The sequence below is a fragment of the Tamandua tetradactyla genome, chromosome 12 (genome assembly GCF_023851605.1).
Source record: "Tamandua tetradactyla isolate mTamTet1 chromosome 12, mTamTet1.pri, whole genome shotgun sequence".
Lineage (NCBI taxonomy): Eukaryota > Metazoa > Chordata > Mammalia > Pilosa > Myrmecophagidae > Tamandua > Tamandua tetradactyla.
In genome coordinates, this window is record NC_135338.1 from 100861927 (window position 1) to 100876111 (window position 14185).

The 14185-nt window shown below is 43.3% G+C and overlaps 1 protein-coding gene across 2 annotated transcripts in view; it reads left to right on the top strand.

Annotated features, from left to right (window-relative positions):
* ADAMTSL3 (ADAMTS like 3) overlaps window positions 1-14185 on the top strand; it is a 355553-nt gene that overhangs the window by 254079 nt on the left and 87289 nt on the right. For both annotated transcript variants that reach the window (XM_077124346.1, XM_077124347.1), the window contains exon 16: window positions 6823-7109. In XM_077124346.1, the coding sequence (XP_076980461.1) occupies window positions 6823-7109 (287 nt within the window). The remainder of the gene's footprint in view (window positions 1-6822; window positions 7110-14185) is intronic.

The window sequence follows — 14185 nt, forward strand, 5'->3', positions numbered from 1 at the left end:
ATGGTGTATCCTGGAGAATGATCCCCGTGCTCTAGAGAATATGTTATCTGTTGTTGGATTGTGTGTTCTATGTGTGTCTGTTAGGTCTAGTGGTTTGGAGTACCATTCAAGTCTGTACTCTCTTCTTGACCTTCAGATCATATGTTCTGTCCACTATTGAGAGTGGATACTATTAATGTAGAACCATGAATTTCTCATTTCAAATCTGCCAGTATTTGCTTCATATATTTGGGGGCTCTACTGTTAGGTGTTTATATATTTGTAATTGTTACATCTTCCTGTTGAATTGTCCCTTGTATCAGTATATAATGACCATCTTTATCCTTCATGACTGTTTTGCACTTAAAGTCTGTTTTATCTGATATTGGTGTAGCCACCCCAGCTCTCTTTTGGTTTCTCCTTGCACGGTATATTTTTTCATCCTTCCACCCTTAACATACCTGTGTTGTCTTTGAATTTAAGGCAAGTCTCTTGCAGGCAGCATGTAGTTGGGTCATGCTTTTTTGTGCATTTTGCCAAAGTCTGCCTTTTGACTGGAGAGTTTATCCCATTTACCTTTAAAGTTACTACCAATAATATAGGACTTTCTTTTGCCATTTTGCTATTTATCCTTTGTAAATATTTTACCATTTTTGCTACTCATTTCCATTAATGCCTCCTTTTATCTTTATTTGCTTTTTTGTGTTGTACCATATTGAGTACCTTCAAATTTGTACCTGCATGTATTTTTCATCTATTTTCCTTGTGGTTACCTTAGGGTAAAAATTTAAGATCCTAAATATATAAAAAACATTAGGTTGATTTGATAACAACTTAACTTCAATAGCATACACACATAACTTTCCTATATCCTCTTTCCACCCCAAATTTTCGTTATTAGTTGCCACTTATATGTTTGTACATTGTATGTCCAAAAACCATAGATTTATCATTACTTTTTATGTATTTGCAGTTTTAGCACCTATAGGAAGTAAGAAGTTGAGTTAAGTACCAAACAATGCGCTGCTATAATGATGACATTTACAGTGACCTAAATGATTTCCTTTACTGAAGATCTTCATTTTTCATTCTGCTTTGAACCGCTGTCTAGTGTCCTTCCCTTTGGCATTGCTTGTGGGGTCTAGTGATGACAGCCTCCCTCCGCTTGTGTTTTTCTGAGAACGTCTTCATTGCCCCCTCATTTTTGAAAGAGAGTCTCGCCTCTCTTCTGTGCAGCACTTTAAGTATTTCAGCCCGCTGCCGCCTTGCCTACGTGGTTTCTGATGGCGAATTTCACTCCGTCTACTTGGGATTCCCTTGAACACAACATGTTGTTTTTGTCTTGCAGCTTTCAGAACTCTCCTCTCGTACTTTGCATTTGATAGTGTGATCAATATATATGGGGTGTGTTTTCTCTTCAGGTTTATCCTGGTTGGTGTTCTCTGAGCTTCTTGGACGTGTATATTCATCTTTGGCTAAGTTTGTGAAGTTCTGTGTCTTTATTTCTTTGACTATGTCTTCTGTCCCTTCTCTCTTCTGGGACTCCCGCAATGCATTTATTGATGTGCTTCATGGGGCCAGAGGGTCTTAGGCTATTTTCCCTTACAATAGTCCTTTTTCTCTTTCTGTTCCTCAGCCTGACTCACTCCGAGTGTCTTGAGTTCAAGTTCACTCATTCTTTATTCTGTCAGCTCCAATCTGCTCTTGAGCCCTCCTGGGCATTTCTCATTTCAGTTATTTTGGTCTTCGAATCTAGTAGTTCTGCTTGCTTCTTTTTTTAAATTTTCTATCTCTTTACTTCAACTCTTACATTGCCCATTCATTGTTATCTTCATATCCTTTAGTTCTTTTTATGTACTCTTGTGGATGTCTGGGTTTCTGATTATCTTAAGGTGTTAACTCTGAAGGTTAGATTCTCTCTTGTCTAGGGTTCATTGTTGATTGGCTTTGTGTAAGGTTTTACTTTGATGCTTGGTACAACTTATTCTGGACCTTTAGAGTAGCCTGTGTTAACTGTTAAAATCTTCTCAGCTCTTCTTCATCTGTTTCTTGTCCTGAATATGTGGTACAATTTATAAGATTGTACTTTTTGTGCAATGTTGCATTGCCAACAGATAATTTCCCTCTCCAAAGCTCATGATCTGTTCTGTTTGTTTTGGGGCAGAACTTCCCACCAGCTATTAGTTGTTTAAGTTCACTCCCTTACCCAGTCCCCCTTTTCCTTATACTTTCCATTTCTGGGACCCATCCTGTGTTACAGCAGCTCCCCCCTTTTTCTCTGTCGTGATTTTCTGCCTAAAGGGTCTCCTGCCCTGGTGACCCAGACGCAGTCAATCCAGAAAGGTCCATTTGCTTTTAGGGGGCCCAGTGGACAGAGACTGGATCTAGTGAGCACACCTCCTGCCAGCAGTTCTGCCCTTCGGGTGTGCACTCTTCAGCGACTTGTGTTGTCTGGGGTCAGCATGCTGTGAGAGGCCCTGTCGCGGCAGGAGGGACCTGGTCCCATCGCCGCTGCATGACCCCCAGCTGTGCCTGGGCCGGAGAGGGGCCGCTTGGCGGGTCGAGAGGGAGCTCCCCCAGCTGCTCTTGGATATTCTTTTACTTGTTCTTTGATTCAGTTTTTGTGGAGTCCTTCGCCTCTCTGTAGTCCTCGAGAGTTTTAACCAAGGGGGATTTGTCCTTTTGTCTGTTGGCTCTGAGGGGGATGTCTGCTGCTGCCATGTTGCCAACACCTCTCCTTGTGCTGTGTGGGGTGACACAGGACTAGCGCCTGGCACCTCGGGGGCGTTATTCTGCTGACCACACCCAACTGTTATCCTGACCTTTTCTCTTTGACCACTGTTTCCTCAAAGAACGACTACTGTTTCAAGCTGCACTTTGCGAACATTTTTCCGTATTTGATTTCTGAACACTTTTTAAATTCCATTTGTAGGAATTTATTTGAAGAATCCAGTTATTTTATTTATGTTTCCTCTTTCACTCTGCCTCTCACTGCACTTTTAAAAGTAAATTCTAGAGAGATAAAATTTACATATAGTAAACTTTGTTTATTCAAAGTGCACATTCAGTGATTTCTGACAGATGTACACACATAAAACTCCTGCCACAGTCAAGATACAGAACATCTCCTTCACCCCAAAAAGTTCTTTGTAGTTCATCCTTCCTTTTACCTCCCCCTGCTTTAATAGCCTCTTTTTCTCTCTCTCAACACTGCCTTCACTTCTCAAGTCTTACCTCTTTGTCATTAATTTTATTTACAGCCATGTCTTTTCTGCTTTTCTCTGGTTCTGAATTACTTGTTAGATTTTTAATAGCATTGTTGTATTTCATAGTCATTTCCTTAGCTCTGTGGTCTTCCTTTCCATTTTATTCTGTTGTTTTACCATCTCATCTCTAAGCTCCCACGTGATGTAGGTGAGGAGCCGAGGTGCAGAACTGCAGAAATGTTATATTTTATGTAACAAAAAAATATATGTTATAGAAAATAATGCTAAATTATGCATAATTTTTTAGTTGTCCTGGATTTTTCCCAAATTATTCATGGTCAGTTTGGAAAACGTTGACATCTATTTTTTAAGAGGCCCTCTAAAAGGATCTTTGAAAAACAACTTTGAAATTCCCAGAAAAACATTGGGTATAATGGTCGTCCTGCCTGTTAGGTGTTCTGAGATGAACCTTCCACTTAATCATCTCCTCTCAGAATTTTGAATCACCAAGACAACAGGAATCCAAATATCTACTTCCCATTATGGTAAAATCCCAATCATTAAGTTTTTATTATAAGAACCAAAGAGGAAAAATATTTTAATGTCCATAGGAGTAGTGCCATGCATGTGATTAGAAAATTAAAATCTTTTAAAAGTACAAAACTAAAAGTAAAACCCTCCGTTTTCACATCCTAGTCACAGTTGTTTCCGAAGCAGAGAAATTGTGCATAAATCTGTGCGCACACACACACACACACACACTCTCTCCTTTTTGTACCCTAAGAAGATACTGTTCCACGCTAAGTCATGTAGACTTTCCTTGTTCTTTGATGACCACGGTATTCCATGTACGGCACAGAGGGCTCATCACGCTTCACCCTGCTGGGCTCCACAGATACTGCCTTTTTCACAGAATGTTTGTGGCAACACTGTATTAAGCAAGTCTTATTAGCACACTTTTTCCATCATCTGTGCTCATTTCCTGTTTCTGAATCACATTTGGTTAATTCTTGCAATATTTCAGACTTCTTCATTATTTATGTCATGGTGATCTGTGGAGTGATCTCTGATGTTTACTAGTGAACTCGTTTGGGGGCACCACGGACCGCGCCCACAGGAGATGGTGAACTAAGCGAGCCTGTCGCGTGCGTTCCACCTGCTCCAGCAACCAGCCGTTCCCCAGCCTCTCTCCTTCTCCCAGCACCCCTGCTCCCTGAGACACAACAAAATTGACATAGGACCTCTAATAAACCTACAAAGGCCTCTGAGTGTTCAAAGAAAGGAAGAGTTGCATGTCTCTCACTTTACAAGAAAAGCTAGTAAAGATTAAGTTTGGTGGGGAGGGCATGTCAGAAGCCAAAATAGGCCAAGTGAGGCTTCTTGCACCAAACAGTTAACCAAACTGTGAATGCAAAGAAAGATTTCCTGAAGGAGATTAAAAGTGCTACTCCAGCAAATACACAAATGGTGAGAAACAGCCTTCTTGCTGACATGGGAAAATTTTAGTAGTCCAGGTAGAAAGCCAGACCAGCCCCAGCATACCCTTAAGCCAAAGTCGGATGCAGAGCCAAGCCCCAACCCTCTTCAATTTGCGAGGTCTGAGAGAGGTGAAAAGCTGCAGAAGAAGAGTTTGAAACTAGCAGAGTAGGTGCCAACGGTTTAAAGAAAACAGCCATCTCCATAACACAAAAGTGCACGGTGAACAGCAAATGCCAATGTTGAAGCTGAAACAAGTTATCCAGAAGACATAAAATGAAGGTGGCTGCACTAAACAAAAAATTTTCACTGTAGATGAAAAAGCTTTCTACTGGAAGAAAATGCCTTCTAGGACTTTCATGGCTAGAGAGGAGAAGTCAGTACCTGGCCTCAAAGCTTCAAAGGACAGGCTGACTCTCCTGTTAAGGGCTAACACTCCTGGTGACTTTGAGTTGAAGCCAGTGCTCATTTATCATTCTGAAAATCTAGATGCCTTAAGAATTATGCTGATTCTACTCTGCCTGTGCTCTCCAAATTGAATAACAGCCTAGATGAAAGCACATCTGTTTATAGCATGGTTTACTGAATATGTTAACTGCTTGCTGTGACCTACTGCTTAGTAAAAAGAAATCTTTCCAAATATTACTGCTCATTGGCAATGCACCTGGGCACCCAGGAGCTCTCTGATGGTGATGTACAAAGAGATGGATGTTGTTTCCTGCTGCTAAGACAACATCCATTCTGCAGCCCATTGATCAAGGAATCATTTTGACTTTCACGTCTTGTTAAGAAATACATTTTGTCAGGCTATAGCTGTTATAGATAGTGATCCCTCTGACGGGTCTGGGCAAAGTATACTGAAAATCTTCTGGGAAGGATTCATCATTCTAGAAGCCATTAAGAACATTAGTGATTCATAGAGGAGGGCAAAACATCTAGAGTAACAGGAGTTTGGAAGAAGTTGATTCCAACCCTCATGGATGACTCAGGGGGTCAAGACTTCAGCAGAGGAAGTAACTGAGCTGTGGTAGAAACAGCAAGAGGAGCAGAATGAGACGTGAGGTCTGAAGATATGACTGCGTTGCTGCAATCTTAGGATAAAGCTTGGATGGATGAGGAGTTCTTCATGCATGAGCAAAGAAGTGTCCTTTTGAGACAGAATCCACTCCTGCTGCAGACGCTGTGAACATTGTTGAAATGATAACCAAGGATTTAGAATATTATATAAACTTAGTTGATGAAGCAGCAATAGAGTTTGAGAGGATGGACTGCAATTTTGAAAGTTCTGCTGTGGGTAAAATGTTGTCAAATTGCATCACATGCTACAGAGAACTCCTCCATGAAAGTAAGAGTCAGTCGATATGGCAGACTTTATTGCTATCTTATTTTAAGAAATGGCCACAGCCACCCCAATCTTCAGCCACCACCCTGCTCAGTCAGCAGGCACCAACATTGAGGCAAGACCCTCAACCAGCAAAAGGTATGGCCCGATGAAGGCTCAGATGATGGTTAGCGTTTTTTTTTGGCAATAAAGTGTTTCTAAATTAAGGTATGTATGTTGTTTCTTAGACACAATTATAAAATTGTACACTTAACAGACTACAGTATAGTAACGTTCATATGCACTGGGAAACTAAAAACTTCATGTGACTCACTTTATTGCAATATTGCTTTATTACCGTGGTCTGGAACCCAACCCGCAAGACTGCTGAAATATGTCTGTGATTTCATTCGAAATATTGAGAATGAAATAATGAAATAATAAAACCCCACTCGTTACAAAGGATAAACTCAGTAAGATTCGTAAGTGCAAATCTCCAGATTCTAAAATGAATTGGGTAAGAAATGATCGCTACATAATAGTTTATTTATTACCAAATTTTAAAGAAAGCCTTTGTAATGATGTTTTCCAAAGATCACAGCACAGAATTTGAGTAATAAAATGCATGCAAAGGTTCGGTCTATTTCCGGGGAAAACCTCGTTGTGTTAGTAAGATTCGAAAATTCACCTGTGTACCTTTAATGCCAGCCACGCAACAGCGTTCCACGCGTGCTGATCCCCGTGCATGCGGCAGGCCCTGATTTCCTGCATGGAAGGGGTGTCCTGCGTCCCTGCCCGTTCCCAGGTGCCTGTGTCCTGAGGCTGTCTGCTTCCCTCCAGGTTCGTCCCGGGGCCCTGGTCCGCCTGCAGCGCCACGTGTGGGCCGGGCCTGCAGCTGCGCGACGTGAAGTGCCGCGTGCTCCTCACGTTCACGCGCGTCGAGACCGAGCTGCCCGACGACGCGTGCGCGGGCCCCCGGCCGGCCTCCGAGCGCCCGTGCCTCCAGCGCGCCTGCACCCAGGCCGCCGCCCGCCCGCCGGGGGCCCTGCGCCCCGGGCCCGCCCGCGAGAGGACGTACGACTGGGAGTACGCGGGGCTCAGCCCGTGCACCGCCACGTGTCTGGGAGGTACCTGCGCGCCGCTCCGGGGGCCTTGGTCACGGGGCGCTGGTGGGGTGAGAAACCACCGGGCAGTGAGGCCGCTGTGCCAAGTAGGGAAGGGCTAGAGGAGGCGGAGAGATTTGAGGGGCTTTGCAGTCTTTGCCTTTAAAAAAAAGTTTCCATAGTAGTTATTCTGGAAAGGAAAGGATGGTGGACCGTCTCCTAACTAAAGGATGCTATGTTCCTTTGGCCTGGGAACCCGCATCGCAGCGGGCGGTGGAACAGTGGCTAACAGTCCTGTGCGTGCGTCAGGCGGAGAGGCTGCGGGCACCTGTGGTCTCTGTGCGATTCAGCCCTCCGCGGAGGTCACCCTCGGGGGACACTGAGGCTCGCAGCTGCGCGCCGGGCTAGCAGCCCGGGTAGAACCAGCTGTGCCGCTGGGATTTTGTGTAGATGGGGGACATGCTTAGCCAGGGACCCTGTTAGATTAAGAGGACCCGGGGATTCTGTTAGGGTGAGGAGCTGCTCGGATCCCTGGAGCTCGCCGGGACCCAGGAAGAGAGTTGGGGAGCAGGGAGCAGGGTTCTGGGGTCCCCCTCAAGGCTTGCTGGAAGTAGTGATAGCCCCTAGGAAGCCCGTCTCCCAGCATGGGGTGGGCTCAGTCTTGCAGGAGCCCGGGGCCCCTGGCACCTGCCCCCTGACCCCCGACTCTGCTTTCCGCCCTGCGCCAGTTCACGGGCCTGATAGCTGCGTGTTCTGACTCCAGGCCCAGCCAACGGCGGAAAATAGGAGGTGCCGCCTGGGAAAGCAGTGGGCTCAAAAGCCGGTTCTGCTCTTTCAGGTACTGTTACTCGGAGCTCCGTACCAAGTCCTGCAACTGTGGTCCTGGCGGCCCCACCGCTGTGCTGGGGCCCCTCACCCTTTGTCCCCTGGGCTTTTGGGCCTGAATTCTCCGTCCCTGCCAGGCAGTGATGGTGTCCTGGTGGTATCTTTCTTATTTTCTAATTAAGCTTTTAAAACGACCGGTCCCTGACACCTGTTCCCTAACTTGGCCAGCTCTGCAGTAAACCCAGATAGAGAGACGTGGGTTCACCCCCAGCCACAGCTAAGCTGCTGCCTGTCATGGAGTTCCCTATGTGGAATTTAGGGGAAGAATCCTCATCTGCCTCCAGATTCTCGCCCCCCTTCTACCTCTACCCCGTTTCTAGAAGCCCACCCCAACTAGCTGGAAATTTAGCCTTTCTGATTCACTTAGGCGCTAAGTCTGTGCTGCACCCCCTCCTCCACAGCCCGCCATCCAAGCTGCCCCCACACTGCCTTACGTCTGTTGGTGCCCAGAACGTAGCTCATGCTCCTCTGACATCAGGGTCCTGGACTCTGTTTTGTCACGTCCAGAGTCTTGGAGACCTTAATACTGACATGTGCTTGGCAGTCTGGAAGTGCTGCTTTCTCTTGATAAGCCTGGAGGAACCCTTTAGAGGTAGAGGCTGAGTTACAGGAATGGTCCCACATTCAGTCACAATCACAGACATCTGGAGCTCTGTTACACAAATACGAAGTGCTCCTGTCTCCACCACCTCTTCTGAGCCACCGCTCTGCTACAGCTCCATCAGGAACGTGGGGCTTGGTCTTCCATTGGGAGAACAGAAACCAGCCCTTCCACTGATGGCTCACATCAGGTCGGTTTTGTAAATCTCAGGTTTTTAAACCTTGTCACTTCACTTGATTGAGTCACTCTACCCTATTCTGTCTAGTGCCTTGTCATCCCTGCATTCACTTCTTGTCCTAATTGGGAAGTCCATTCAGGCAGCAAAGTGTGGCGTGCTGGGTCCATGGAACCCGACAGACTAGCTGCAGTTATCCAGAGAAAGATGAGCAGGTGGACTCTGAGTCGTGAGAGAGCCTGCTGGTCCCCCTTGCCTCTGGAGCCTGATGCTGAAACGCTGCAACCTGTGGTGCCCCCAGCGCCTGCTGAGATGGCCCTCGGCTCTGCCTCCAGGATGGCTCAACCCACTGAAATGACTTCTCTATTTTTGTTTTTTTTAACAGCTTTACTGGGACATAATCCACGTACCATGCAAGCGATCTATTTAAGTATACAATTCAGTGGGTTTTAATACCTTCAGAGGTATGGACACCCATCAGTCAATCTTAGAATAGTTTCATCACTCTTAGATTGTTTTGATTTAACTTGCTCAACCACACCACTTACAGATAGCAACATGTGCCTCTATGTGATCTGGTTCTTTTCTCCTGTGACTTTTAAAAATCTTTTTATTTTGAAATAATTTCAAACTTACAAGATGCTGCAAAAATAATGCGAACCCCATATAGAGAACATACCTACACTCCCCCAGGCACCCAGAACCACCATTTTTAACATTTTGCCACGTTTGCTGTGTCATTCTGTCTGTGTGTCTATCTGTCTGTCATCTATTTCTCTCTAGCATTTTCTAAGCCTGTGAAAGCAGGCTGCATGCATCATATTCCTTAAACATACAGTACTTCATGTATGAAGGACCGTCATGTATGTGGTCACCGTAGGCATGGTTATCAATTTCAAGGAATTTAACGATGATATAAAACTTATATTCTATACTCCAGTTTTTTCCTTTGCCCTGTTAATGGCATTTTGAGCTTTTTTCCCCTCCATTCTTATTTCCCATCCAGTACCATGTACTATATTTAATTATCACTAGCTCTTTAGTTTTTTTTAATTGTGGAAACATATGCAGCCTGAATCTTCCCATCCTAACGAGGACCCAATCGCTGGGTTACTCTCACTCACAATGCTCTCGTGCCCTCATCACCATTCATTGCCATTGCTTTCCCTTAAACCCGAACGGAAACCCTACACTCATCTTGCATTAACTCCTCTTTGCTCCTGCCCTCGACCCCGCAACCTGTACTGTACTTTCTGTCTTTATGAGTTAGCATATTGTTTAATTTTTTGTGTGTTAACCTTGAGGCTTAAACTTAATATTCTAAATCTATACCAGTCTTGTCTGCTTTGATATCAACGACTTCAATAGTATATGTAAACTACGTTCCTATAACCATCTGTCTCCCCACCTTTATGTGGTTCTTATCACAATTTATGTATTTATACCTGAATCCAAAACCATTGATCTATCATTTCATTTTATGAATTTGCCTTTTAGGTCGTGTAAGAAGTAAAAAATGGAGTTACAAATAAAAAAATATATACAGTAGTATTGGTATTTATATTTACCCATGTCCTTAACTTTACTGGAAATCTTTATTCATGTGGCTTTAGTCAGTTATCTAGTGTTCTTTCCATTCAATAGGTAGAACTTTATCGTTTTTTGGAGGGCTGGCCTAGTGGTGACAAAATCTGTCATCTTTTGTTTATCTGGGAATGTCTTAATTTCTCCCTCATTTTTGAAGGACAGTTTTGCAGTTACGGAATTCTTGGTTGGCAGTTTTTTGCTTTCAACACTTTAAATTTGTCTCCCCACTGCCTTCTTGCCTCCATGATTTCTGATTAAAAATAACTACTTAATCTTACTGAGGTTCCCTTTTATGCATAAAAGGGTTTCACAATTCTCTCTTTATCTTTGGCATTTGACAGTCTGATTATAATATGATGTGGTGTAGTTATGTTTGACTTTATGCTGTTTGAAGTTTCTTGAGCATCTCGACTATGTGCATTCATGCTTTTGTTAAATTCTGGATGTTTTCAGTCATTATTGTTTTGAATATTCTCTCTGCCCCTTTCTCTCTTTCTGAGAGTTCTGCAGTTTGTATATTGGTTTGTTTAATAGTATCCCAAAGGTTCCTCAGGCTCTGTTTGTTTTTCTTCCTTCTTTTTTTCTGCTTCTCAGACTGGATTTCAATAGTCTACCTTCAGGTGCGTGGATTCTTTCCTCTGCCAGCTCCAGTCTGCTACTGAACCCCTCCAGGGAATTTTTAATTGCTGTTACTGTGATCTTCAGTTCTGTTTGGTTTCTTTTCATAATTTCCGTCTCTATATCGATATTCTCTTTGTGTTCATTTTCCCGATTTCCTTTAGTTCTTTGTTCATGCTTTCTTTTAGCTGTTTTAGAAAGTTGAGGACCATTTTTAAAGTCATTTTGTCTGTAATGTCCCAGGTCTGTGCTTCCTCACTGATGGTTTCTAATGCTTTAATCTTCTCCTTTGCCCAGCCACCACTTCTGCTTTGTCTGTTTTGTAATCTTTTGTTGAAACCTGGACATTTTGATATTTTAGTGTGTTTTCAATAGAATTTAGACTCTGAGATGTCCTTAAGCTTGTATCCAGCTGGCGTTATGATGGAGCGTTCCTTGAATGCCAGGAGCGTCACTCAAGGAAGGCCGATGGGCCAGTAACACCTCTGTCAGCTGGGGAGGCACGTGGCTGCATCTGCTGGTCTCTCACTCCTGGGCTCAGTGCTTTCAGCCTCTGTTCCTGTGGGGGTCCCTCACTTTGCTTTCCTGACACTGGCTTTCATCTCTTGGCTTCCCTTGGCTCTCTCCAGGCTCTGGCTTGCTGAACATCTCATGGTGACGTCTGCTGGGCTCCAAGCCTCTCCAGACATCTGTGTCTTTGTTCTCCAAGTGTTGGCATCTGTGCCATCTCTGCTCTCAAGTTTCTGTCAGTTCTCTAGGTTCTGCCATTTCTCGGTGATCTGTTTGACGTGGTCCTGGAGGCCCAGCCTCCTTAGTCCTTTGTGTGTGAGTTGTGAGGGTGGGTTCTTAAACCTCCATGGATAGCAAAGAGCCTCAGTCTGCAGTGGCTGAGAACTACAGGAGAATGGAATCTCCATAGGCATATAATCATTTCTTCAGCATTCCTGTTTCTTGTGAAAGAAATATAATATATACAAATTACAGATTTCTCTGAAGAGAAACGTGAGTCACACCCTGATATTCTGTGATCTTCACATCACGCAGGAAATGTAATCTATTTTTTATAATATTGATGCTTGAGAACCTTGTATAAGTCTGCTTTCATATTAGAATGGCAACAGAATTATATTTTAATTCCTGAAAGTGTGAAGAATCCAGACATATTCAGTGTCCAGCTTTCAGGACGTATATGTGTGTATATATGCAGTATTGTGTTTGCATGTATATACATGTATGTGTGTGTACATATATGCATACTGGAAGGTGTGTCTACCGTTTCAGTACCCTCTGTTCTAGTTTGCTAGCTGCCAGAATGCAATATACCAGAAACGGAATGGCTTTCAAAAGGCGGAATTTAATGAGTTGCTAGTTTACAGTTCCAAGGCCGAGAAAATGCCCCAATTAAAACGAATCTATAGAAGTGTCCAATCTAAGGCATCCAAGGAAAGATACCTTGGTTCAAGAAGGCCGATGAAGTTCAGGGTTCCTCTCTCATGTGGAAGGGCACAGTGTGAACACAGAGTTTCTTTCACAAGTGAGAAGGCACTTGGCGAGCACGGCGCCATCTGCTAACTTTCTTTCCTGGCTTCCTGTTTCATGAAGCTCCCTGGGAGGCATTTTCCTTCTTCATCTCCAAAGGTCCCTGGCTTGTGGACTCTCTGCTTCTCGTGGCTCTGTTGTTCTGCTCTGCTCTCTCTGAATCTCTCATTCTCCAAAATGTTTCCTCTTGTATAGGACTCCAGTAAACCAGTCAAGAGCCACGCAAATGGTAGAGACATGCCTGCATCTAATCCAGTTTAGCAACCACTCTTGATTAAATCACATAAGAAACAGCTGCCTTTACAAAATGGGATTAGGCTTAAAACATGGCTTTTCTAGGGTATGTACGTACTTTCAAACCAGCACACTCTCTGATAACATTTTGTCATTTGCTACGTCATAGGCATTCCATGCCAAAATTCTTCTTTTGTATCTTATATTGTTTGGTGCTCTAATAACGTTTTTCCTTTTTATCCATTACATTTTATAACATGTAGGCTGGTAGTTATACGCATGGACTTTGTGACCTGACCCCATTTGAACCCCCCTTTGGCTACTTTCTTTGGGGTGGTTATTTATATTTGTAGAGCTTTCATTTATTTTTTTGTAAACTGAGAAGAGCCATACCTACCTTGTTAGGATTAATGAAAGGATTAATTGTGATTATTAAACAAGGTGACCTTGGTAAAGTATTTACTGACGATGCCTGGCACATTGGTATGTAGTGTTAGTGAGAATAATTACTTTTATAATATAAGAATAGTAGGGTATTCATTTTATATTAGAATGCTGTTGATTTTGTCTCTTTAGAAATCTGATTAAATTTCTGAACCCCTTAATATTTCTGAAAGCTTGCCATTTCATTCTTAAGCGTTCTCTAAATAATCATTAGCAGTTACTAATGATTTTGTCTTTCCCTTTCCAACAGTTATTTACCTTGTTACATATCTTATTGCATAGTCTCTACTTTCATGAGCAGTGATAAATAACATGGATGATGCCAACCTTTTCTTGATCCTGGCGGTAGCAGGAATCTCTCCGTTGCTACATTCGACAATGTTCTACATGATTTACCGCGTACTTCTTTATGCCAGGCTTGGGCGAGGTGATTGTGACGTAGTTCCTACCTTTATAAAACTCACATCTAGTGGGGGAAATGCATTAATCAATAATCATACAGATTTTTGTAAAATTATAACTGGTTTTAGCTGCTACAAAGAAGTATATGGTCCTATGAAAAACTATAATGGGGGAAGTTGATCTAGTGAGGGAAGAAAGGGAAAATTTCTCTAAAAGAACACTTGAATTTAAATATGAAAGATGAGGAATCAGTTAAACAAAGGAGAGGTGGTAGAAAGAGAATTCCTAGCAGGAAAAAAAAGGGCTTGTACAAAGGCCCTAGGTAGCAGGAAAATGCATGGTTCGTTCAGGGAACTGAAAAAGGTTGGAGTACTGAGAAGGCGGTGAGGGTTAGTGTGAGAGGATTCTAGAGACGGAGGCAGGAGATGTCCTTTACAGACCATGCTGATTTGGGTCTCCATCCCAAGATCAGAGGGAAGCTCTTCAAGTAATTAAAGCAGAGGAGTTAATAGATAAATAAATGTTTATTTCCAAAAGTTTACTCAGATTGAATGTAGAGAATAGATTAGAACGGGTAAGAGCAGCTGTAATAGAGATCACCAGTGAAGCTCTTAT